This window comes from Hyaena hyaena, unplaced genomic scaffold, assembly GCF_003009895.1.
Source record: "Hyaena hyaena isolate Hyena2069 unplaced genomic scaffold, ASM300989v1 scaffold_851, whole genome shotgun sequence".
In the NCBI taxonomy this organism is placed as follows: domain Eukaryota; kingdom Metazoa; phylum Chordata; class Mammalia; order Carnivora; family Hyaenidae; genus Hyaena; species Hyaena hyaena.
Window position 1 is genome coordinate 473,364 of NW_024081483.1, and position 16,874 is coordinate 490,237.

General features: G+C 46.9%; 1 protein-coding gene across 4 annotated transcripts in view; it reads left to right on the forward strand.

The window, feature by feature from the left end:
• The window catches only part of DCAF4 (DDB1 and CUL4 associated factor 4), a 33,391-nt gene that overhangs the window by 9,635 nt on the left and 6,882 nt on the right, over positions 1-16,874 (forward strand). For 3 of the 4 annotated variants that reach the window (XM_039219933.1, XM_039219934.1, XM_039219932.1), the window contains exons 2-9: positions 3,867-4,058; positions 4,695-4,791; positions 7,157-7,260; positions 7,688-7,845; positions 8,535-8,617; positions 9,845-9,947; positions 12,246-12,389; positions 13,279-13,328. In XM_039219933.1, coding sequence (XP_039075864.1) covers positions 4,703-4,791; positions 7,157-7,260; positions 7,688-7,845; positions 8,535-8,617; positions 9,845-9,947; positions 12,246-12,389; positions 13,279-13,328 — 731 coding nt within the window. In that variant the 5' untranslated portion in view covers positions 3,867-4,058; positions 4,695-4,702. Of the gene's footprint in view, positions 1-3,866; positions 4,059-4,694; positions 4,792-7,156; positions 7,261-7,687; positions 7,846-8,532; positions 8,618-9,844; positions 9,948-12,245; positions 12,390-13,278; positions 13,329-16,874 lie in introns of those variants that run through there. The other variant, XM_039219936.1, reaches the window with a different exon arrangement.

Genomic DNA, 16,874 nt, shown 5'->3' on the forward strand with positions numbered 1-16,874 from the left:
ACGAGACTCATTGTCTTCTCTCCCCCAAACTGCTCTTTTACTTTATTCCTGGTCTCCCAGACCAGGACCCTACCAGTTAGTAACTTACTGGTTCCTCACTCCTCTGTCTCCACCTCTCCTATGAAATTCACATGAGTCTTTCTAAATTCAAGATCCTCTGTCCCAAGTGCCATTTCCTATGGTGGGTTCATCTCATCTCATTTGCTGCAGCAGACCTTAACTTCCAGCTTATTCTCTCTGCTGCCTGTAAAGTGCCGTTTCCAACATGGATGTCTAATCATAGAGCCCTCATGGGCTGGCTCTGCCTGCCTTTCCAGCCTCATCCCTCAACTCCTTGTACTTTAGGCTCTGGCCATACCAAACTGTTTGCTGCAGGTCCCTCACCTCACCCCCTTGCCTGACACTCCCAACTGCAACTCAGACTGTCTCTCCCCCTAGCCTTCCTTCCACTCAGAGCAATGACTGTCTTCTTTTTTGCTACATGTGGAGAGACCAGAGTGGAGTCTTCACTAATGAAGGAACCGGTTCATACATCAGCATCCCTAGTGACCAACTAGTGTCTTGAGAATAGAAACCACAGTTTATTTATCTCTGCCTGCTCCCCAAGGCTCAGTGGGCTCTCTGTAAATCTGTGTTGAATAGCAAGTGAAAATGCCCAGAGCAGAAAGGGGCTACCTGGGATTTTAAAGTAGCTGCAAGGTGGTTTTGTTTTTGTTTAGTTCAGTGAACATTTACTGAACTAACTAGGTCATGGGTGCTAGGAACAGAGGAAGGAACAAAGCAGGATCTTTGCTGAGAGAATTCACATCACGTCTAATATAAGATGAGAGTACAAAGTTCAGTACACAGTGATAAGGACAAATAATGCATTAAGTAGATACTAAGACTAAACTACATCTGCTTTTGGAAGACTCTCTTCCCACCCCTGAAGTAGGCTTCTTAAAAGTACAAAAAGATCCCATTTCATCCTACTCTAATCCTTTCTATATTCAGTCAACTTGTATTCGTTGTGACTTTTTTTTTAACAAAGCAATCTTTTTTTTTAAATTTTTTTTAATTTTTTTTTTTTTTTTATTTCTAGGAGAGAGAGAGAGAGACAGCATGAGCAGGGGAGGGCCAGAGAGGGAGGGAGTCACAGACTCTGAAACAGGCTCCAGGCTCTGAGCTAGCTGTCAGCACAGAGCCCGACACTGGGCTTGAACCCACTAACCATGAGATCATGACCTGAGCTGAAGTTAGACACTTAACTGACTGAGCCACCCAGGTGCCCCAAGCATCCAACTCTTGATTTCATCTCATGTTATGATCTCATGGGTAGTGGGATGGAGCCCCCCATCAGGCTCCGTGCTGACAGTGTGGAGCCTGCTTAGGATTCTCACTCTTTCCCTCTCTCTCTCTCTCTCTCAAAATAAATAGGTAAATAAACTTGAAAAAAAATAAAATGACTTTGGCTTAATGTTGCTTATTAATTTGGTTGATGCTGTCAGCCTCTCAATCTGTTGCAGTACTTGGCACCTGTGCTTGTGTGAAGTGGTGGTTTGGAAATAGTCCACAATCAATGCTGTCATTGTTTACTGTGCCCTACTCTTTTTGTGCCCTTCTTTTGAGGATAATGGTGGAAGTATGCCATGCTCTTGCCTCCTGATCTAAAGCCTTTGATTTAACATTACTGTGGTCTTCACTGGAGTCATGCATTATTTCGTAATTAAAGCAAACTGGGGTCATTTGTATAGAATGTGCAATCTACAGAAATGTTTATCTTTTTATGACATTATGCCTTCTTTTTCTTCTAATATTATAATGTTTATTTTAGAGAGAGATTGAGACCAAGTGTGAGCAGGGGAAGGGCAGAGAGAGAGAGGGAGACACAGAATCAGAAGCAGGTTCCCGACTCTGAGCTGTCAGCACAGAGCCTGACTCAGGGCTCGAACTCAGGAACCTCGAGATCATGACCTGAACGAAAGTCATACACTTAACCAACTGAACCACCCAGGCACCACTCTTTTCAGTTTTTTTAATGCTAATCCTACCTATTTCCCTTCCTCTGCACAATGCCTCTTAGCTTGTAACTTAGTAAATACAACTTGATTCTTAAATAAAGATCAAGAATATTGATCCTTAGTGAGACCTATGTATATGGTGTCCAGGAGCCGTGAAAATGGGTTGCTTAGGGAGATGAATAAAGTTGTCACGCTGTTGAACAGCGGTGAGGGTGGCAGTAGAGGTATTATTTACAGAGAAGGGAAATACAGGTAGGTAAAAGCAGAGGGGGAACTAGGGAGAGATCATGGGCTCTGAGCCTATGGGTCTGCCATCGCTGTGGGAGGAGATGGCAGTGGAAGAAGTGGATGCTCAGGACGGATACTAGGGCTTGGAGCCGAATCTGTGTTGGCAGGTGAGATGGTAGAAGTATGAAAAGAAGAGGATCTAGGACAGAACAGTAGAAAACAGACATGGGGACACTAGAAAAACCAGTGAAGACTGAATTTGACAAGAGGAACACCAAGAGAAAGATATTCCAGAAGCCAAAGAAAGAGTGAAGCTTCATGGCATCACATGTGGTAGGAATGGGCTAAAAAGAGACCACTAGCTTTAGCAGGTAGGACCTCACAAGAGCATTTGAGCAGAAAGACAAGGGAGGCGGCCTGAGGAGTGACTGGGAAACGCACAGGTGGGATGTGTGCACGTGGACCACATGCTCAGAACATTCTTCTTCCTTTAGGGTTAGAGATGGAGCACATACAAGTGAAAAGCCTGGCGGTGTTCATAAGCTGAGAGAGGACAGGGGAAACTGACTGAACATGTGTCTGCAGAGTCTGAGAAGAAATGTGAGGAGCAGCCAGGTGGGGTGGGTTTGCCAGGAAGAGGCACAGGGATACCTACTGCTCCGACACCAGAGAGAAGACCATTAGAAGTGTGAAAGCCGGTATTTGTGGGAGGGAACAGAGAGAAGCTGGGCTGTTCATACCTGACACCATGTCTCTTCCCTGTGAGGCAGGGAGCTATGCCAGCAAGTAAGGACTGGAGGGAAGTGGAAAGAGTGTGAGGACAGTGATAACACCCTGCGTTGTTGGGAATGACTCCAACTAGGAATAATTAAACTAGGTTAATTCATACTGCCCCAGCAGAGGATGGAAATAAAACATTTATGATGGCTGCCCGCACGGCTATAGGCTTTGCTTCAATAGTGCTGTATTAATTCTGGCACAGGACTGGAGAACGTCCGGTGAAAGTAATCTGGGTTATGGGATGACCTGGAGGGGGGGGGAGACTGTGTCTGAAGCAAGCAAACTAAGGACTTTGTTACAGAATTCACAGAATGTTTGGGTAAGTACTGGACCAGGAGTCCAGACTTGTGGTGCTCTGATGCTAACAAGCATTCACCGCTCAGAAGTACAAGTTGGGAAATAGATTTGTAGCCTATTCTTTGGCTGCATTCAGCCCTCGAAGTGTTTTTCTAATTTTGTTTTGGCACTTGAAAGTGGCTTTAAAGTACATTCGGTATGAAAGTGTATTCAGTAAGGCGTCATCACTGTCTCCCATGGGTTGGAGGTGGAGGGAATCACCACATGTTGGAAATGCATGAAACTCACAGCAGCTGGTCCATGTACCACAGTTTGGTCTTTTTAAGACCTCTCACTGTGATTCCCAGTGTTGAAGCTTGTGATTCAAGTGCTAGTTTCAGGCAACACAAGACTTGAAAAAGTCACTTGAAATATTATGGCAATATGTGTCATTAAGACACATTATTTTAAAAAATGCACATACACACCTGTCCCTTTAGCGGCTACCATACTTCAGGAAGCTAAAACCTTTATACATTGTGTAGGACAAAGTGTTCACTGTCGACTGTTTTCTGCAAATAGGGATGTGTGTGGAGTGAAAGAAAAATGACATGCTCTGATGTTAGCTGGTAAAAAAGAGAAAGAAGAATAACCTAGGAGTCCATGCCAGTCTCAGCTGTCATCTAAAGTAATTGTGAGAATCTGCCATCACCTCACACGGGGACCCGGGGAACCAGAAGGCGGTAGACTGCCAGCCCAGGTGTCGACTGTGAGGTAAGAGAACTGCAGCCAGAGAGGTGGCTTCAGAAGCATGGGATTTTATCGGTATCTCCACCTGGAGGCAGCCTTTATAGGTGAGGCCTGGCATGTTGGCTTGGTGAGAACCCGTGTTGGGCCGTCCTTTTGCCCACCTCTGACCATGAAGGAACTATCACAGAAGCAAATAGGCACCTGGGTGGTCACTAGTCCACCATCAACTCATGATATCAACTCGGGTCAGGATCTCACAGTTCGTGCACTGACAGTGCAGAGCCTGGTTGGGATTCTCTCTTCCTCTCTCCCTGCCCCTCCCCCGCTTGCTCATGTACACTCTCTTAAAAATAAATAAACATTAAAAAAAAAAAAAGCAAATGGGGCCCGGTGGGTGGCTCAGTCGGTTAAGCATCCAGCTGTGGCACAGATCATGATCTCACAGTTTGTGGCTTTGAGCCCCACGTCAGGCTCTGTGCTGACAGCCGGGAGCCTGGAGCCTGCTTCAGATTCTATCTCCCTCTCTCTGCCCCTCCCTGCTCACACACTTGTCTCTCTCTCTCTCAAAAATAAATACAAAAATTTTTTATTTAAAAAAAGCAAATGAAAACTGCATGCAGATACATATTTATATGTAAACTGTCTTTTTTTCTGTTTTAGGAGCAGAAATGCATAAAAGCAACGGGCAGAATAGAAGACGTTTGAGAAGGAGCCACCAGCGGAGCCCTTGGCTCGGACAACACGGTTCTGCTGAGAGGCAAGTGCTGCTGCGCAGGGCGGCCCCAGCACTGTGCGGCTGCGTTGTGCCGCCAGGCTTCTCATCCAGACGCGGGGTGGGAGGTGGAGCCCACGTTCCCAGGGGCGCCGCTGCTGCAGGTCAGCCTGCCTGCCACCGGTTGAGTAATGAGGAGATATGATCACACTCTTCTTCCTTCTTGGAGTGCCCATGACCTCTGTCCAGAGCGGTAGCCAGAGGCTTAGAAGTAGACCTCAACAGAACTGGAGAGCTGTTTTTCTGTTTTGCAAACTTTTCCTCTGTCTCTCTCTCCCTTTTTTTCCAGCCAGTGAAAATAGCTTTTTAGAGACCTAATTTCATTAAGCCTAAGTCCTTAGAACAGCTAAATATATAATACTGTATTTAAGAAACACAAAAAGGTATAAAGACTAATACAGCGAACATCGTGTACCCGCTACCCAGCTTAGAAAGTAAAACTTCATCTATACTCAGTTGAGTCCCCACTATAAAACAGGTTCCATTCTCTAATTTTTCTTATGCCCAGAAGTCCTATTGGCCCTGAGCTGTGGAGAGTGTCTTATCCTGGTGTGGGTAGGCATCTTGTTCCGGGACTGGACTGTGTTTCTTTCATGCAGGAATCTTTGCACAGCCCCCTCCTCACCAGAGGAGGCCTGCCCACCAATTTCAAAATTCCACCGCACTTCAGACCTCCTTCTAACATGGGCAGGTGTCTAGCCACAAGGTCAGAAGATCCCAGATACCAAGATGCTTCTCTAGAACAGATTGGCCTAAACAGTAATAAAAACCATCAAAGTAGAAAGAACAGGGCTTTGGAATCAGGAGGCCTAGGTTTGACCCTCTCCTTTTTCCTGTGTGAATTTGGGCAAGTTACTTCACTCTCAGTCACCCTTGTACAAGAGAGCTAATACTGACAAGGTTTGCAGGACTGTTATGTAAAGCTTCTGATGGGCTTCCTGCCTCTGAGCAGGCCCTTCATACGTGGTGGGTGCAGGATAAAATCGGTGGCTCTGAGCCAGAGTCCCAGATTTGACCCATACTGTAGAAAGATCAGGACAGTGCCCAATGTTCATATGTTTGTATAACATAAGGAGAGCCATGGATATTTTGGGGGCCCCAAGCCTTCCCACAAGAGTACAATGAGCAGCAAAATACGATCTGTGCGAAAAGAGCACTCCTCTGCTTTGGTAGAGTAGTGTGGAAACATGCCAGGCACACCTTTTGGGCTCTGTGTAGACAGGCAGCGTTCATTGAACTAGAAATATAGACATTTGTCATGATGCTTCGTCCTTCCTCCTGTTGCTGCTCATCACAGATGAGCTGCCTTTAAAAGCTCCGGGCTGTAAAAAGGAAGAGTAAATGGTTTTCTCTGAACGGCATAGTTAGAATTTACAGACAGAAGAGAAAGTTCTTTCATTCCTTCAACCTAGTCATTCAGTTTGTATTCCTTTGAGGGTTAGGGAGGAAGTTCTTGATTTTTAAAGTGGATTTTGTCAGGATTCTACAGTTAGGTATCTTGCTGTATCATTCTATCCCCCAGCCTGTAATTGCCACAGACGCTGCTTGTAGCTTTGCACATTAAGTGTTTACTTTAAACCATGGCTCTATCTGAGTACTGACTGAGCACATCACTTCTGTGTCCTGAACCCCAGTTTCTCCATGTGTAAGGTTGTGCAGCCAAGTAAAATGTAAACTTTTGTATTGCAAAATCCAATAAAGAATGAAATGAACCTGGCCTCGTAACTGCTCTTGAGCTGACAAATGAGCCCAGTTGGTAACATTCTCATTGGCAAAGATTTCTATTCCCCTTTTCATTTGGAAAATGAGAAAAAAAAAAAAAACTCACAAAATGCTCACATGAGAAGACAAAGAAAGGAAATTACTATGACCTGCGTCCTGTTAAGGATGAGGAAGCAGGGGCACCTGGGTGTCTCAGTCGGTTAAGTGTCTGACTTCGACTCAGGACATGATCTCACGGTTTGTGGGTTCAAGCCCTGTGTCGGGCTCTGTGCTGACAGCTCAGAGCCTGGAGCCTGTTTCAGATTCTGTGTCTCCCTCTCTCTCTACGCCTCCCCTACTCGTGCTCTGTCTCTCTCTGTCTCAAAAATAAATAAACTATAAAAACTTAAAAAAAAAAAAAAAAAGGATGAGGAACCAAAACCTTGCCCTGACTTTTGTATATTTGTAGTAGGTAGCACTGCTTTCAAGGAAAAGAGCAAGGTCAGAGCTCCCCAAGTAATCAGAAGGATCAGAGGGTTGGGGTGACGGCTGTGGAACTTCCTTGACTGACCCTGGCAGGATCCCATAGTCAGAGAATGACTGGGACTCAAGCTCCTCATTGCAAGTTACTGTGACTCTGTGTCAACAGGTATAACGCAGTGGCACAGCAAAGCCCACAGGACTCTGGCCATGTTGACGATGACGAGGCCCCATCAACCTCATCTGGCACAGCTGGGAGTTCTTCGGTGCCGGGTGAGGCAGTCAGCTGGACGGTAGACCTCTCGGGTCCCTGCCTGTAGGAAAGATGAAACCTCATCCTGCCTTGTCATCTGGTCATACCTGTTTTGACTGCCCTTCTTAGCCATGTGTGGTCTTCACTTGCATGTGGGTAAACTCCATGTGTGTCAATGCCCATTCCTGGCTTGGAGGAAATTCTGCAGCAAATTGAAACACTACCTAAACATCCTGGCTGTGTCTGGAATGGGGTCCTGAGGCAAACGGCTCCCCCCATGCAGGACCAAACCAGGCATAGGATGGGCACTGACCATGTTAACCCACCTCTTGCCCCTCAGAAAAGACAGGCATCTGTGAGGGGTGGTGTGGATAGGTCACTGGTTCCTTCATAGGTGAGTCAGTGCAGTGTTTAAGTTGAAGTGGATTTCATTTCTTTTGACTAAAGATCTGCCAGGGTTTTACTTTGACCCGGAAAAGAAACGCTACTTCCGCTTGCTCCCTGGACATAACAACTGCAACCCCCTCACAAAGGAGAGCATCCGGCACAAGGAGATGGAAACCAAAAGGCTACAGCTGCTGGAGGAAGAAGACAAGCAGAAAAAGGTGCACTCCATATTCCTGGTGACCATGCTGTCCCCTCTACTCGTGCCCGAATCCATCCATGGTTGATAAGAGGTGCCAAGTAGTCGCCTCTGTAACACTTAGCATGGTGCACTTGAGGGAATGTGGCATTGCACTTCCCCCATAGAAATCTGATGAAGTGAGTAAGAAGGCAAGAAATCTTCTCCCACCCTCCCTTTTCTTATCTGCAAAGTTTCATCAGTGATTCTCACATCTTGTCCTTCCCCAGAGGAATCTTGGGAAATGGCCTGAAATGGTTTCAGTAACTGTATATTTTAAATAGAAAACCAAGGGATGTGGTTTGGATCTGAGAATTTCCTGCATCCCTTCTGGGGATTACATGCCAGGACATTTCAGTGGTTTATGGGGGCCCCGGGATCACTAATAGTCGAATGGAAAGCAGACCAGTGCCATTCTTGTGCTCACTAGTGAGGTGGCTTCATCTCCCCAGGCATAAATTGATGGGGAGTTTGAATGTGGGCACCAAACCAACTTTCTAGCTCACGTGCTTTCTTATGATGGACTTTTCCTCTTGCCAGGAAGAGGAGAACATTAGATCTTTATGCATATAGTTTCTGCCAACTTAGTACACTTACTTTTTCATCACATCCTATGGAACTGAAAACATTCTCCATTATCCCATAACATAACTTCTCTTTCTTTTAATTTAGAAAATAGCCAGGATGGGCTTTAATGCATCTTCATTGCTACAAAAAAGCAAGCTGGGTTTTCTCAATGCCACCAGTTATTGCCGGTAAGACAATGCCCCATTGTTAAGTTTTCTTCATGAATGTTCTTTTTCTATTCCTTATATCTACGGTTGAAGAAGCCAGTCAGGATAGAGTACGTGACCACTCTGTGAGGAGTCTTCACAGTTGGAAGAGGAGGAGCTCAGCTCACAGCCTGCCTTCTGCTGCTAAAACCAGCCCTGAGAGAAGCATTCTCCCTTTAGAGCAAGGGAAGTGGCTCATGCAGGAAGCCACAGAGAGAGGAGGGATCCAGGCAGAGAAACTGAGCAGAAATTCTCAAGATGTTTCCTCTGCGTTACTTGAAATCATTTTTAGTGTAATAGGAGGTCCCATAGCTTCATTCTCATGAGACTTCTGCTCCCTTCTCCTCTTCCAGTGAGTTGTCACCTAGAATAGAGCATGAAACAGGTGTATGTGTACTAAACCTTATATACTCATGATGTCTGCTATAATTCTAACTGAAACCCTGTGATGAGCTAGGTTGATATTTCCCCAGTTTCCAGAAGACGCTGAGACTCAGAGTTGAGTGACTGGCTCAAGATAAAGCTAGAAAGAGTGGGATTGTCGGACTCCCAATGTCGGAGCTCCTAACCCCTACATTCTGCTGCCTTCCTGCTCTGCACAGAACTCATGTTGTAAAAAAACAACATGAGTTCAGGTGGCTTTATGGCACTTACTGTGAAACACGGCCCCCTTCAGGGAAGGCCAGCCATGCAAGGGGTATCCACCAGGGCAGGTAGGGCATGCCTGTCCAGATTTCTCTCCTGAGAGGGAAGGGAGTTAAAGGTTTGGTTAGAAACTTTTCCGTTCACCCTAACACATGCTTTGTTCTTGGCGGGGTAGTGCCTATGATGTAGAAAGGGAAGGGCTCCATACCTGCTTCATACTAGCGGGTGCTCTTCAGCCTGCTGTTTTTTTCATTTTTCAGGCACATTCTTTCTGTCTCAAGAAAGAAGTTGTACAAGGTGATCCAAAGAAAATTGGTCTAGTTCAGCTTTCTTTGACCCTAAGAATGAGCCACCCATTTCTTGGCCTTAGTTTTCATTAGAGTTCTGCAGTTGAGGTTATTTGGGACCCTGCTCAACTCCATTGCTGAGAATTACTTCGGAGGAGAGGTGGCTGACTAGGGGAGGCAGTCTCCAGGGTGTGGGCCAGGGCAGAGCTTCCGAGTCTGCTTCACGGGTGTCTCGTTGCGGCATCCATGCCCTCCCCATCCCTCTTTCCCTCTGCAGTTTAGCTCATGAGCTGCGAGTGAGCTGCATGCAGAGGAAAAAGGTCCAGATTCAGAGCTCGGATCCCTCCGCTTTGGCAAGCGACCGATTTAACCTCATACTGGTGAGTGGGAGGGAGCGCCCCGCAGGTGCCAGAGGTGCAGCTGCTATCCCCTGACACTGCATGGCTTAACATTGGTTTTCATCGGGACTAGCCGTGTGGAAGCCAGTGCCATGAAAGCAGGTGGTGTCCTCTTGGTTTTATGGTTGTAACCAATATTTTGTGGCTACCTGCTGGCAGGCGCTGAGCTGGCAGTGCAGGCTCTGCTGACCATCCTCACGCCCATTACAGCTCTTGTCATTTAATCTGAGAGCCTGGGCCCACTACACATTAAGAACTATCACAAAGTAATTTTCCCTTTGGTGTGTTGTGTGCAAATTGAAAAGGTATACTGTGGACCAGGGGCTTCTGATCCTTCCTATACTGGGCATTGTCTGGTGGTCACACCTGAAACACCACTGTCCTTTAGTAGCAACTTTGTGTTACTCCCTTGCTTGCTGGCTCTGACCACAGTGGCGAGGGCCTGTAGGTCTGTGCTCCTGAATCAGCACATCCAGCACACCTCTATCATGCCCTTTACAGGGAGCAGAAGATCTTCTCTGCTTTAGGTTAGACCTGGGCTGGAAGCCAAAGTTAAGGCCAGAGACTGCTTGAACCCAGGGTTCAGGGAAATGTTGGCAGAGGACCGAGAGTCCACTGCAAACAAAAGGAGCCACACCACTGAGTTAGACTAGAAGCTTGAGGACACAGGAGATCATGGCATGCCCCGTAAGCCCTTTCCTTCTAGAGGCCAGGGGAAGGCTGAGGAGAATTCGAGAAGGACACAAAATGGAGAGCCTCAGCCTGATGGTCTGCTGAAAGGACTGGAACCTGAAGCCACAGTGCTGACCCTTGAGGTCTTGCCCCAAGAGACCTCAACAGGAGAGCCCTTCTGTAAGGGTTATGCAAGGACTCGTGTTCTCTCCTGGCTTTACTCTCCCATGCATTTGGGGGCACAGTTTGACCCAAATCACTGGAAAACTTTCTTACAGTGCCTTCCGCTCAGGACCTCCCTCCCTGGGGTTCTTCCATAAAACTGGGTGGGGATACACGTGCTGTTTAGTATGGTCTGAGCCCTGGTCCTCCTACTTCATCTCACACAAGGCTGGCACTAGCACCCAGATCTCCCCAGTAACCCAGGGTTAGATGTGACTTGCTGGCTATGTGACCAGAGCATTGGGAGATTTGCCACCCAGAGATCAGCTTTTCAGCTGATTCCTGTCACTGCCATGATTCTTCAGGAAGCTGCTTTCCAAGTAAATTTGCAAAGTGAAGTTTCACCAGCATCCAAATCCATGTATGTGTGTATGTTGTATTTATAAGTATATACAAAAACCGGAGTATGTAGGGGTTTGCTTTGAAATAATTACTACATAAAAAAAATTTTTTTTAATGTTTACTTATTTTTGAAAGAGAGGGACAGTGCAAGCAGGGGAGTGGCAAAAAGAGAGGGAAACACAGAATCTGAAGCAGGCTCCGGGCTCTGAACTGACAGCATAGAGCCCAGTGCAGGGCTTGAGCCCACAAACCGTGAGATTATGAACTGAGCTGAAGTCAGATGCTTAACCGACTGAGCCATCCAGGCCTGGCCCCTTTAATTTTTTTACTGTTTATTTTTGAGAGAGAGACAGAGACAGAGACAGAGTGCAAGTGGGGGAGGAACAGAGAGAGAGAGGGAGACACAAAATCTGAAACAGGCTCCGGGCTCTGAGCTGTTAACACAGAGCCTGATGTGGGGCTCAAACTCACGAACTGGGATCATGACCTGAGCCAAAGTCGGATGTTTAACCAACTGAGCCACCCACGTGCCCCTGTAGTATTTTCTGTTGTAATTTGTTTCTTAAGTACAGTAGGCTCTTTTTTTTTTTTTTTGGTACCTGGTTGGGGGGAAAGTGCCCGTGTATTGGAGATCCAATTTTGTATCCTCCTTTTACCCTTTCACAGTTATAACTTGCATTTTCCACATTGTTGTATGGTTTTTATGATGACTGCATGTCCCCATGTGACTCATCCGGGTGGATGTAGGGACTTTGCAAAACCCAGTTCTGAGTGAAGTCACTGTGCAGACCTCATGCTTCTTGACAGTGCCCCCTCCCTGCCTTCCTCCCTGCTCCTGACCTCTTGAGATCAGATACCTGTTAGCTTTGCCCACTGACAGGTGGACTGGGCAGGGTCAAGTCAGGTTCTGTCCATGCTCCCTTGTGGGTGGGAGCACTCACCAGTTGCAGATGCAGAGAGCGCAGGATCCAAGACAGATGGCAGGTGGTCTTAGCTCACTTGTCTCGGCCTGGGAGGTCACCGACACTCTCTTTTCCCCTCCAGGCCGATACCAACAGTGACCGGCTCTTCACAGTGAATGATGTCAAAGTCGGAGGCTCCAAGTATGGCATCATCAGCCTGCGCGGTCTGAAGACCCCCTCACTCAAGGTGCATATGCACGAAAACCTCTACTTCACCAACCGGAAGGTATGCTGCCTTTCCCATTAGCCTTGCAACCCCCTTTGCCAGGGATGCAGAGGCCCTGCAGGAGCTGGCCCAGTTCATAGTAGAGAAGAGAACATGGATACTTCATTTTAACTAGAGAAAATGGAATTTTCGATCTTGAGAGCCTATAAGGGAAGGAAAGGGCCTCAGGAGTTTCTTATCTTAGAAGAGAAATAACTGTCAATAGTTGAGAGTTGGGAGAAGTTGGGAGAAGGCATGAGAGGCTTGAGAAGCTTCTTTAACTGCTTGTACAGACTTTCCCTCCAGTGGATCAAGTTGACCTGAAGGAGCCCATGCCAAGCACCGAGTTCCTGGGCAGTGGGCTGTGTTAGCCTGTGTGGAGCCCTCCTGGGCCTCACTCTCTCGGCCAGGCTCCAGCCTACCCAGAGGTTACATAGATACAATACAGCTCCGCTTGCTGTCTAGGGAGCAACCTTTAAATCACACTGGGGTGATGGCTGCAAGTGTAAAAAGCTGTGTGACATTCTATTCATTGAGAACATGAGCCACAAGATGGATACAGATTGAAAATGGTTTCTGAATGAAGTGAAATACAACATGCTTTTCAGAGTTGGGCTTCGTCCCCTGCTATTGCAGAGAATCCATCCCCAAACCAGAGAGTTACTAGATTTCTCACCGTGAGGTCCATGCTGACGACCAAGGCCTGGGGGTTCTTTCCTCCCTGTTCCTCTCAAGACCCTACATGGCAAGGCAGGGAACTTCCCTGTTCTGATGCTTGTTCCAGCCCCTTTAAAAACAGTGAGACCTAAAGAAGGAAGCCCTATGTCTGTATCCCTCCCAGTTATTCCATAGGCAATGATTTGTCTGTTTCAAATGAGTTTTTCTGTCTTGCTGTGTGTTTCCTCACCAGGTGAACTCTGTGTGCTGGGCCTCGCTGAATCACTTGGATTCCCACATTCTGTATCTTTTGGCAGATGGAGAGGTTTGATGGGCAGGCCAGGCCCTGTTGAGGAATGTCTGTGGGGTTTGTGAGGTGGCATCTCAGTGACCAGAGGTCTGCACCATTTTATGTGCACATCTCACCCTTTAGGAAGGAGCACTGCAGCTAGGTAGAGAATAGAGATTCCCATGGAGCACAGAGAAGTTGTCGAGGTCCCTGGATGATATTGATGTCACTATGTGCCAGATACTGTTAAGATCAGTTAAAGAACAGTAAAGCCTAAGCATGAACCCCACATCCTCCTGAGGTGAAGGAGGAGGAAGTCAGAGCTACAGTGGTGTGAGGGTGGGCTGGACCCCTTGCAGGGGAAGACTGAGGGCAGATATCAGTCAAAGGGATTCCTTTGGCATTGGACGCAAGTGTGTGGGCTCTGTGCTGGGGGTGTCTGCCAGAGACAGCCTCCTTTAGGGCACTCTTCCTTGTAGTCTTCGCCCTCTCAGAGAGCAATCAGGGTTCTGCTAGGAGCCCAGAAGCAGTTTCAGGCTAGCCAGACCCTTCCTCTGGAGTCCCTAAGGGCTCTTGATGCACAAGACACCCGTCTGTCTCGTGCTTCTGAGAATATTATTGTTTGAGCCAAAGCCACACATTCATAAGTCTTGCTCTTGGTTTATTTCCATAATAAATGAGTTCTCGAAACTGTGATCACTCATTGTACCAATAGCTACTTCATGAGTTGTCACAGGGCTAACGTTAGTTAGCATTTATGAATGTGCTTAGCACAGTGTTGGTCACGTCATGGGTCCTCAACAAATAATGCGTACAAAAAATTAGAACCTCTTGGGTTTTTTTTTTTATTTGTTCCATGACACTCTTTCTCTCTCTTTTTTTTTTTTTTTTTTGAATGTTTAAGAGAGAGAGCATGAGTGGGGAAGGGGCAGAGAAAGAGAGAGAATCCCAAGCAGGCTCTGTGCTATTAATGTAGAGCCAGATGCAGGGCTCAAACTCAACAAACCATGAGAACATGACCTGAGCTGAAATCAAGAGTCAGATGCCTAGCTGACTGAGCCACCCAGGTGCCCTCACAGCACTCTATTTTTAAAACATTTTATTTTATTTTAATGTTTATTTCTGAGAGAGAGATAGAGTGTGAGTGGGGGAGGGGCAGAGAGAGGGAGACACAGAATCCAAAGCAGGCTCCAGGCTGTCAGCACAGAGCCCAATGTGGGGCTCGAACTCAAAAACTATGAGATCATGACCTGAGCTGAAGTCAGACACAACCAACTAAGCCACCCAGGTGCCCCAAAACACTCCATTTTAAAAACATGAGAGATTCTAGTTATAAATTTTATATAAGACAAACAAAATTGTGTGAGTTCTATAAATTGAAAACGTTATGTGGCTTTCATTTGGTGGGATTCTGTGGGGGGATAAGGCCACCTGTTACTGCGATCTTTCAAGAGGATCGAAGAGACGAAGTCATAAAGGAGAGAAAACAAGAACCTTGCTCTTGTTTCTGATCTTAAAACAGGATGACATTTTCCCATGTTTCTCTCCTTACACTAAGGAGAGGACCAAAATCCATATAACTGGGTTTAAAGATCTGGTCTGTGGTAACTTCATCAACTGCTTGCCCTCTGGTGGTCATTTCAGGTAATCTTCAGGCTTCTGTGCACTTGCTGCTTCTGCTGAAGGTCATGGAATTCTCTCCCTTTACAAAAATGGCACCTTGTTTAGACCTGTCCTCTGCATTTTTCCCCCAAAGAATGGTGGTAGGTTAGATTGAAGTTGTACTTACTGGGCTTCTCAACCTGTGGCCTATTAAAGGGTTATATACTGACCCCATTTGTATCCTACAGGGTTTAAGGGTTACCTGGGTCTTTAGTCCCTCCCCACATCGTCGGCCTCAAACCCAGAAGCAAAAGAGGTTTCTTTAGGGAGGAATTGGGCTTCCCAGCTCTGTGTTACCATTTATAGCTTTAGCAGTCTCTGTACTGTTATATTTAACATGGGGCTTACCACCCAAGGCAGTGTGATGTGCACACACCCCACATTCAGACTATCAGTAATGTTGCTTGATTGCTTTGCAGATATTTACATTTTTCACTGAGGTATGTGTTCGTTCCTCCAAAATCTGTTGATTTGATATGCAATCCCTGTGCAAGGTTCTAGAGATGGCAGCGCAGCAGGTACTCAGTCTATACAGTGACGGCCGTGGGGCAATTGGACACAAGCGGGATGAAGGGATTGGGGCGGCCTTCCTGGAGGTGATCCCACATGGGAAGGAGGGGACGGAGCTCACAGTAGAAGGAAGAGGCAGAGGGAGCTTGGCACACTGGGCACCAGTAAATGGTCTGATATCTGATGTCTCTGGCAGGGTGGGGTCCTGGGTGCTGGAATGATCTGGAAGATTGTGGCCATGGAGGCATTTCTTACAAAGCAGTGTGGGCAAGAGGCTGGCAATGGTGAGACCTCAGGTGGAGGGCTGCTGCAAGAGCGAGGGCAGGGGGAGGGACTGTGACGGATGAGCAGGAGTGGAAGAGAGGCACGAGTCCAGAGGCCCAGCATCTAAGCCAGGGAGTGGAGGTGAGAGAAGGAGGCCCGAGGAGGGGACTCCGAGAGCAGTTGTGGAGGCCACAAAGGGGCGTGTTGTTGGAAAGTGTCGCGTAGCCACAGGCAGGACTGGAAGGTGTTGATCAGAGTGAGAAACGGTCCGTTGGAGACCTTGGGGAGAACACCTCACTGGAAGAGGAGTGTCAGACCTGGGTTTCGGTGAGCTGGAGGACAGGCAAGTGGGGTGACACAGTCTCCTGTTGAGAGAGTGACAGGAGGGCAGGCAAGTGGGGAAACACAGACTCCTGTTGAGAGAAGTCCACCTGTGAAGGGAAATGAGGTGGAGCAGTTGGAAGGCAGACGGCCCAGTAGACATGCGGAGGCAGTTCAGAGAAAAGGAAACCCAAAAGGCTGTGACCTGGTGGATCGGCACATCCAGTTGTAGCCCAGGAAACTGAAGTTAAAATGATATGTCACTTTATACCTGTTCAGATGAGCGCACATTTTAAAAGTCTGATAGTGCCCAGTTCGGCAGATGGAGGAAACGCTGGTGTGAGTAAATTGATAAGACCCCTTTATGTTGAAACCTCTTATGACCCCAGATTTCCATACTAGGTTTAGACACTAGAGCCTGTTTGCAAACTGCAAGTCATGACCTCTGTCTGTGGGCCATTAAATCCGTTGTGAGCATTTTTTCTTTAATGAAACAGACTAGAAAATAATCAGTTCCATATTTAGTAAGGGTAAATATTTTCTAAAATTTCTGTTTCAGCTAGTTGTGTGAATGCAATGCGTGGTAGCGTAAAATGAAACTCCTAGTGTGGGTTCAAGAAAACACTGCCTTAAAGCAGGTTCCCACACATGGAATAGGACACAGGAATACCAGAGGGATGCTCGCTCCAGCAGTAGAGCAGAATACCCCAGAACAACGTAAGTGCCCATCAGCAGGACACAAGACAGATGATTTGTGTATTCATCCACAGTGAAAATGAAGGAATGGGAGTTACAAGCTTCAA